At 30.1% G+C, this 9,408-nt stretch overlaps 1 protein-coding gene and 1 non-coding gene across 2 annotated transcripts; both read left to right on the forward strand.

The window, feature by feature from the left end:
* Nucleotides 1–892: 892 nt before the first annotated feature.
* On the forward strand, nucleotides 893–965 carry TRNAA-UGC (transfer RNA alanine (anticodon UGC)). The gene has a single exon. It is a non-coding gene; the product is annotated as a tRNA-Ala (tRNA).
* A 131-nt stretch (nucleotides 966–1,096) lies between these two features.
* LOC146932222 (protein trichome birefringence-like 38) lies at nucleotides 1,097–6,578 on the forward strand. The gene is made up of 5 exons (XM_085703876.1): nucleotides 1,097–1,423; nucleotides 1,676–1,847; nucleotides 4,370–4,545; nucleotides 4,790–4,948; nucleotides 5,093–6,578. Exons 1-5 carry the CDS (start codon nucleotides 1,164–1,166, stop codon nucleotides 5,382–5,384), a joined length of 1,059 nt encoding a protein of 352 aa, XP_085560002.1. The 5' UTR covers nucleotides 1,097–1,163; the 3' UTR covers nucleotides 5,385–6,578.
* The last annotated feature ends 2,830 nt before the right edge of the window (nucleotides 6,579–9,408 follow it).

Genomic DNA, 9,408 nt, shown 5'->3' on the forward strand with positions numbered 1-9,408 from the left:
ACTCTCAACCCTTAACTCAAAGTTTTTTAATCAAGAAAACTCAAATCCTTTCTTTGATGATTCTTAGTTACACAAGGTGCTTACAATGTATTTATCAACCAAAGAACCTCACCAAAAAGCTCTCAACATGAAAACCCCAACACAACTTCACGTTCACTATTTTTTTAGCTCTCTTAATTTGTTTATGAAATACCTTGTTTACATAGATAAAAGGGCGTGATTTGAGCCATTCTTCCGACCCTTCGACTATGATTCAATCCAGCATATTTGAATCTCAAGGTTGCCTGATTCAAATCTCATAGGGCAGAATGCAACATGAACCCATTTTAAGCACATAACCATGATTTGAATCATCACTTCCAAAAAGATATAGTACTATCAAATTAAAAAATGGCAGCAAAACTAATTAAAACAATGACTAATTGTTGTACGGAAAATATATATCATAAACAATAAAAAAAAAATTGTGTGTGCAAAACTAATTATGCGACATGCTCTACATTCCATCGTTTTCTTCTATCAATTCCATATGCATAATTTGTTAGTTTTGCTTCAACCATTTTTGAATAAAAATAGAAGAAAAGCACATATATATTGTGAGTACATATATTCTCATAATTAATAATAATTTGCATCAAGTAAATCCATTGCTAGCAAAAAGGTTAAAAAAAAACTTGAAATAAAATAACAATTTATTAACCTACAAAAATCAATTAATAATAAGCACGTCTATTAATTTGACTTGGAGAAACACCATCAACTTATTTGCATTTCTTCTACCTTTACAAACAAATACATTTATTCTTATTTGCTCAAAAGCCAATTTGTACCCATAAAAAAACAAATTACAGAATATATGTTATATTATTTTAGTTTGATGAAGATATCAGATGGGGATGTAGCTCAAATGGTAGAGCGCTCGCTTTGCATGCGAGAGGTACAGGGTTCGATACCCTGCATCTCCAAATAAATTTTTTTTTCACTTTACGACACTTTACTCTTTTTTTTGAAATATTTGTTCTCTATCACCTACCCTCGATGTGATTTGAAGTCCACATATGGCACTAGTTTTTCTAAATTTTCTATATATATACACATCAACTAGAACATATATCAGATTAATATTCTCTTTCACAGTTTTTGGACCACCAAAATAGGACCATATGGCTTTCAATGTCCATACATTGTTTTTGCTCTCTCTGTTTAGCCTAAATCTCCTTATATCCATGCACCCAGCAAGAGCACAAAAGTCAAATAATTGTAATTTGTTCTTTGGAAGTTGGGTGATTGACTCTTCATATCCTCTCTATGATTCTTCAAGCTGTCCCTTCGTTGAAGCTCAGTTTGATTGCAAAAAATATGGAAGACCTGATAATCAGTATCTTAAATACTCTTGGAAGCCTGATTCATGTGCTTTACCAAGGTATTGTTAGTTTGTATATATGTTCATGTTTATTAAACCCTTTTTGTGATATGTCACATATAAAAAATTCTTTGTTTCTTACTATAGTGTTTGATCTTTGCTGCTAACAATTTCATGTTTCCCTAGAAAGGAAAACATGTTTATTTAAGTCTATATATGTGACAATTAATATTTTGTAATGTAATTAGTCTACTGAATTTCTTTTCCTAATGATTAGTACAAATGTAATGAGTAATCATTTCTGTGGTGTAGGTTCAATGGAGAGGATTTTTTGAATAGGTGGAAGGATAAGAAGATAATGTTTGTGGGTGATTCATTGAGTCTAAACATGTGGGAATCATTGTCTTGTATGATTCATGCGTCGGTTCCGAATGTCACTACAAGCTTTTCTAGGAAAGAACCAATGTCTACTGTCTTCTTCCGGGTAATAGTTGTTCTTGTTTACTGTCTTAGACTCACACACATAGGACACTATAGTGAGTGAATATGTATAATATTACCTTGTGTGTCATCATTTTGTTTGTTTCTTTTGCGGGTTCTTTCCCTCTCTTACTAAAAGTAGTTATATTTAAAATTGTTATATTCTGTTGCTAAAACTTGTTACATGTAAAATGATAGGTTTGTCATTGATATATAGACAATTCAGAATTCACCAAAGATATTAAGCTCGAAATTGAAGGTCTCGATATTGAGTTACTCCATCATTTTCCATAGAGATATTTGAATAAGACTAGATTAGGCTGCCCGACAAGAGTCTATAACCTAATCTACACAAAGTCTGGTTCAATTAACTCAAGTAAAATAGTCAAGTTAAGACTCTTTAAAGAACTTATTTATTTAAATAGATCAAACTTAGACTATCTAAAACTATATTATGCATGTCAAACGGATCTATAGAATATATAGTTAAAATATAATATTATATAATAATATCAAAGGTCTAGATTATCTTTTAAAAAGTGTGGGAAAGTTATACACAAATAATAAAACGAAATAAAGCCTCAACACTAAATCTAGATATTTATTGACATATTAGCCTTTTTCAAAGTAGAAGTCACATGTTCTTTTTAAAAGTCTTAACACAAAATAAGCTTTTAAAGAGGCTATAGATTGGGCCATAATTTTAAAAGGATCAAACCAAACTTAAAAAATTAATCTTTAACATGTAATAGACTAGACTCATGCTTCAATTTTTCTAACTAGGTCTAAAACTAACCTATTTAAACAAAGTCTGACTGAGCTCGACCTATTATCACCCTCAAGCGAGAGGATGTCAACCTATGATTGCAACAATTTAGTGCCTGTTTGGTTCCGCGGTGGGAACGCTTAAACGCAGGTTTCAAAGCTTTTGCCGTGGTTTTTCAATTTTCAAGTGTGTTTGGTTGTCTCTTCCAAAAGCGATTCAGCCTTGCAAACGTGATTCTAGGAGAAGCCACAAATCCTAGCTTTTGCGGTGAGCCGCAAAATCAATTATCGTTTACTGTATGCTGTCAAATAAATAACCCCCTTTCTTCCTTTATTACCCTTTTTATTACCTTTTAACATTCACGATCTTGTGCTCAAGAGAAGAAGAACACGACGCAAATATATGGATTTTAGGACATTCCATATTCACCCAGCATCCCTGGTTTTTTATTTTCCTGGTTTTCTTTTACTCAGCCGCCATGCCTATCAATTGCAGAACTGCAATCACCAGGTTGAGGAAGGAATTATTGGGCTCCAACGCCCATTTACTTTCTTTTCTAAACAAACCCATTAACATAATATATATTTGAAATTAAATTCTCTAAATTTTAAAGTTTTTTTTCTTCAATTTTTTGTTTGACATGTATATTTAAAGGTTTTAAAAATCTATAATTAAGGTATTATCTAAAAAAGTCCTATTATTTTTAATCTATAATTAAGGCTTAAAAAAATCTGTAATTATGTATTAATTAAGAAATTATATATAATTTTGTTTACAATGGATTAATTTATCATTTTCAACATTCTTTGATGCTTATATTCTCTTAAAAATCACCCAATTGATAAAAAAATTGTTAAAAATAACTCTTATAAATTAATATCATTTTAAAATAATGTTTTTGAAGCAATAAAAATCCATTTAAAATAAGTTGAAATAATTATATAATCAAAATGAGATATTTACTTTTAAATACAATTAAAAGGATAGTTTGGTCATTACATATTCAAAATCAATTTTGATTCAAACTATCCAAACATCATCAAGTCATAAGAATCACTTTTAGTAAAGTGTACCCAAACATAAATCAATTCACCTTCAACTCACTTTTAATCAAAATCAATTCTCTCAAAATCAATTTTATCAAAATCAATTCTACCCACCGCCATACCAAACATACACTTACAAGTTGGAGACTCTCTAATTTTATTTTTATTCTTTATTTTTGTGTAATCAACATCAATCATGGGTATGCTTTTGTTATTATTTATATCAACAACTCTTAAAGTTAACTATTTAATAACTAGTTTTTGTCGAATCTTTTCTTGAACAAATTTACTTTAGCAATTTAATTTGTTCAAATTTATGGGACTCAAAAACTAACTACTTATTTCAGCTGCACATTTTTATGTTATGAATATGCTCTTAAAATATATATTTTTTATCTTCAAATTCTTATTTTAAAAAATTTAAAACATATCAATTAATCATTAATTCATTATAACATATGGGTTAATTCGTCTCTTGTATGAAACTATGACACTACTTTGGGTTGATTTTATGAGAAATTAGATTGAGCCGCAAGAAAATTACAAAGAACTAGATTAAATTTTCACTCTTAGAGAGAGCTACTATATATCCATATCCGTGGATATCCGATCATTTATATCCCTAATATAATAATATCAATGATATTATTATTTGAAATTTAATAAACCACCCAAAATGAAACTGTGGTAGTGATACTTGGTGATATTGCGCAGGACTATGGAGTAACCATACAACTATACCGTACACCATATTTGGTGGACATAATTCAAGAAGATGTTGGTAGAGTGCTTACCCTGGACTCTATAAAAGCTGGTAAAGCATGGGTAGACATGGACATGTTGATCTTCAACTCCTGGCATTGGTGGATTCACACTGGAGATTTACGAGGGTATGTTTTAGTCTACAATAATACTATTTATTATGTAGTACCACAATTGAATGTATATTTGAATTGAGGTGATTTGAGGAAACTACGGTAGTAATACAGTTTTATTAAAATTATAAATTGTAAATTTTAGCAAAATTAGAGTGACATAATTATGATTTTGTCAAACTTTCTGTTGATCTGAACATCTGAACATGCTTTACACGTAACAAAGTGATGAATGTGTTATTTGGCTTGCTTCATTCAGGTGGGATTTTATCAGAGATGGTTCTAATCTAGTGAGGGACATGGACCGTTTGGATGCATTTTATAAGGGATTGACCACTTGGGCTGGTTGGGTTGATGCAAATGTTGACCCTACTAAAACTAAACTCTTCTTTCAAGGAATTTCCCCTACTCATAATAAGTAAGTAACTTCTAGTTATATGCTCATTTACACCAATACGTACTTTTAATTAGAGTGAAGAGCAAGTTTTCTTCGTATCGTTTATCATTTACATGAGAGATTCAAAAAATTATTTTAATGATTTCCCTTTCTCCTTGAATCCAGAGGGCAAGATTGGAATGAACCGAAGAAGACATGTAGCGGGGAAGTTGAACCATTACCGGGAACCACATATCCGGCCCCTCTACCTCCTGCAAATGATGTAGTGAACAAAGTGTTAAAGAACATGAAGAAGCAGGTTTATCTACTTGACATAACACTTCTCTCACAACTAAGAAAAGATGCACATCCTTCTATCTATACTAAGGATCCAACTGGCATTGATTGTAGTCATTGGTGCCTACCAGGACTACCTGATACTTGGAACATACTCCTAAATGCAGCTCTAATCATGTGAAATTAGAGTATATATTGGCTATATTTTTAATAGATCACAAGAAGAAAATATTTTTAATAAATGCTATTGCGTAGTAAATTTAATTACTATATATATTGGCAATGTATTTTTCGTAAATGTTCTTAAGAGGCAAAATTACTTTTTACTAAAAAAATTGAGCTATTTTTAATGTTGGTCAAGTATTTTGCATATATATGCATGCTCTCATTGCAGCAGCTATTATATTTCATGACCGCTGTATATTTCAACAATTACACGGTCAGCGGGTCAGTATTCTAAAAAATTAGGTTTGTCGCGGCTAAATATAACGATCCTTTAAAGTTAACTTAGGTATTCTCGATAAAGTTAACCTAGTGCACCACAAACATATATAATGATCCTTTAATTTAAATTAAACTGAAATCTAAATTTATTTTGTTACGAAATAAATACTCCATAATATGTTGTCCATAATTTAAATGACTTTTTAGGTTCATTCAATTAATGATGTATGTTGTCCATAATATGAACCACATACATCATTAATTTAATAAACCTAAAAGTCAATTTTGCTTATATTTAAAAACGGAGAGAATATCTAGATTATATATTTTTTAATTAAATGTAATCTTATTCTTTAGTTTTTATTTTCTTTGTGAAAGTAAAGGGCCAACTACTTTATCGAGAACAACAAAGTGCATTGAATTTTGCTCTCTTCTAATATCAGGAACAACAAAAGTTAGTAATTTTTTTTTTTGAATAACTATGATACAAATGTTTTAAAAACAATAATAAAACATAACAAATAAAAACAGTAAAGATTAATGATCATATAAAAATAACTTTAAATAATGTAAATCTTATTAGTTTGTAAAAGTTCATATAGAAATAGAACTAATGCATACTCTTTCAATCATAAAAACCATATCGAATAAATCAATCTGATCTTGATTCTTGAAATTTTGAAATCTCCACATTCTAATTATCATCTTGAATCTTCACGGTTTGTATTTGTTATTCATGGTTATGTTATCAATGAGGTCAAATTTTGTAGCCATAATTTTTGGAAAAGAAAAATAAAAACCATAATGATGAAATTTATTGGTTAGTTAGGAATCAAAATTGAATGAAAGTATTGTAAGTGTGTGTAAACGTCATTAGAAGTTTTTAAGATGTTGTTTGAAAAGTTGTCTCCAAATTCAAAAAAAAAATAAATAGATGAAAACATGTTATATTCAAAATTACCATTAGAATAGTTTTTTGTTTACAAGAACTATTAGAAAGCAGTTGATATATATATATATATATATATATATATATATATATATATATATATATATATATATATATATATATATATATATATATAAGGGCTGCTAAGTTACTTCCACCCAAAAACATGAAGGAGTAAGTTAGCAAGCCTACTTCCACTTGTGTTTTGCTAAAAACTCCCTTGTGTTTTTATTTGCCACTAGTTTAATGAATGGACATAATTGTAATATGACTTTTATCATTGTTCTTTTGTTTGAAACATTATTTTTTTTTTAACGTTGTTGATGCCAACCACGATACTGTTTCCGTTGTGCGTCCTGTTTTTATGTTTTTGTTTTCTCAATGTTGTGTAATTTTCTGGAGATCTAGACGCATACAAATTCATCATAAAACCAATTGATTTTCTAAACCATGGAATTTGTATAAAAAAAATAAAATATTAATAAATAAAACCATGGAAGTTCGACTGAAACATTTACTTGATGCATCTTATATTAAATTGATCTTAAGCATGTTTCAATATTTTCAAGAACAATCAAATTATTTGTCAAAAGAAAAAAAGTACAGTCAAATTAAGGTCTCAGTTAGTATATGAGAATGACTTTTGTATGTGAGAATGATGAGAATAAACTATGACCGTTAGATTAAAAAACAAAGGTTGTGATTAAAAGTAAGTATATGTCTTGTCAATCATGTAACCAAATCCCACTCAATTCCTTTCACGCTTCCCTTCTATGCATTAACTCTTCTTCTTCCTAGATGTTGTTTCTTCTTCCCCCCTCAACATCAATGATCTTCTCAGGCAACCCCAACCTTCACAGGCGCGAATCCCGCTGTATCCGCCTTCCACCATCGATTCGTGGTCGGAAACCCGCCGCCGCCTTCTACACCCATTTGCGGTTGGCATCTCCGCCCTGAGACCCGCCGTCATCACCTTCCACCACCGGTTCGTGGTCGGAATCCACATAAAAAAACCATTCCATATCCAATTACAAGCTAATGTCGTTGTTCTTCACAATCTCTCTCTCGATTGGCACTGGAATAATGAGATCTGTTTTTTTTATTTATTTCTTTTTCAGTTTCAGCTGTTAGATATCGTGAATATTTAACAGAGTGTTTGGCCTATACCTTTCATCAAAGTACACAATTTTACTAATTGATAGATTGACTTTGAGATCCTTGCGATTTCAACCAAATTTCATTAGTTTGAAAAAACAATTTTTTTTCTTTTTAGATTGGAGAAATAAATACAAATAAAAACATATTTGAGAATTAGAAAAGAGGAAATTGATGTTACATTAATTAATAAGCTTATTAACAAAACCGATGGAGATAAAGGAAATAAAATGATGGATTGGTGAAGATGAAACCAGGCAGATGACGGTTTGAATTTGAGAAGATGAGAAGGGGAATGGTTCACAAGATTGAATAGAGTGTGGAAAGCCACATGTGTTACTTAAAATAAAGTTTTTAATATGAACCATCTATTTTAATCTAAAGGCTGACAATTGTTCTCATCATTCTCATATAACAATAGCATTCTCACTAGATATGCCCTCTATATATATATATATATATATATATATCCTATATTGATTGATTTCATATTTAAAAAATAAATGAAAGAACATTAGGTTAATGATCATATAATATTTTAATCGCAGTTAATTGATTTAAAAAAGTACTTTGTTGTGTTCGTAATTTAGAAAGAAAAACAAGACTTTCCTTCCACTTCTAAATCCATCATCCAACATATATCCCAAGTGTTTTCCTATAGTTCTTAATTTAAAATATTGAATGATGGATTGTTAACAGGTGACCACATACATCATTTATTGAATGAATCTAAAAAGTATATTTTTTCTTATACTAATGACTAGAGGATGTAGTAATGAGAAGAGACCGAACGACTACATAGCTAAGCATTATAAATAGGTGTTATTATCAATACCATTGAGAAGCTTAGAGAATAATGAGATTAATAGTCAATGAAAAATTTACCCTTAAGCCCATGAAATGAATAAGATTATGAGTCTAATGAAGGATAATTAGGGAAAAGTGGTGGGTATTAAGTTTTTTTTATTGTAGTAGTAGATGATAATATTTTCATAAACGTTTGATGTTTTTGTTGAAAAAATAACAATAAGATCAGATTAATAGAAGCATCTAAGTTCCATAGTTTTTTTTACTCTTTGGACTGGTTTTTACCTCTTAGAAAAACTCATTTTACACTCTTTTTTTGTTTATATTTTTGAGTTTTTTTTTATTATTCTTCTAAATGAAATACTTGTTACTTAAGTTTTAGGAGAGGGAGAGAGAGAGAGAGAGAGAGAGAGAGAGAGAGAGAGAGAGAGAGAGAGAAAAAGAAACACCAAGAGAAGAAAGAACGTTGAAACAGTTTTCGACGATTGAGTGAACGACACCGGAACTCCCTGGAACTTCATCATCTACTTCAACATTCTTTGATCTTCTTTGAATTTAAGTATCTAACTGAACACTCTTCTTCTTCAATAAAAACAAAAATAAAGCCATGTTTTTGTGATTATACGAGGTTTTTGAAATTGCATTGTTATTTGTTTGTTACTATTGAACCACGTTTCTGTGAAATTGCGAAACAAAGCCATGTTCTTGTGATTCTGTGAGGTTTATGAAATTGCCACTGTTATTTGCTTGTTATTGTGCAAGAGTTTTGGTTGCACAATTGTTACTCGTTTGTTAAGGGTTTTGCTTGCAACTGCTATTACTATTTTACTACATTGACATATTCATGAAG

Source organism: Medicago sativa, chromosome 4, assembly GCF_051527215.1.
Source record: "Medicago sativa cultivar Bolivia chromosome 4, Bolivia_mono, whole genome shotgun sequence".
Lineage (NCBI taxonomy): Eukaryota > Viridiplantae > Streptophyta > Magnoliopsida > Fabales > Fabaceae > Medicago > Medicago sativa.

Bases quoted from the DNA above. Each gene is read 5' to 3' on its own strand.
- LOC146932222 (XM_085703876.1), top strand. From the start codon at position 1,164: ATGGCTTTCAATGTCCATACATTGTTTTTGCTCTCTCTGTTTAGCCTA. The intron at 1,424-1,675 runs GTATTGTTAGTT...TCTGTGGTGTAG, and splicing joins GATTCATGTGCTTTACCAAG to GTTCAATGGAGAGGATTTTT. The intron at 4,546-4,789 runs GTATGTTTTAGT...TGCTTCATTCAG, and splicing joins CACACTGGAGATTTACGAGG to GTGGGATTTTATCAGAGATG.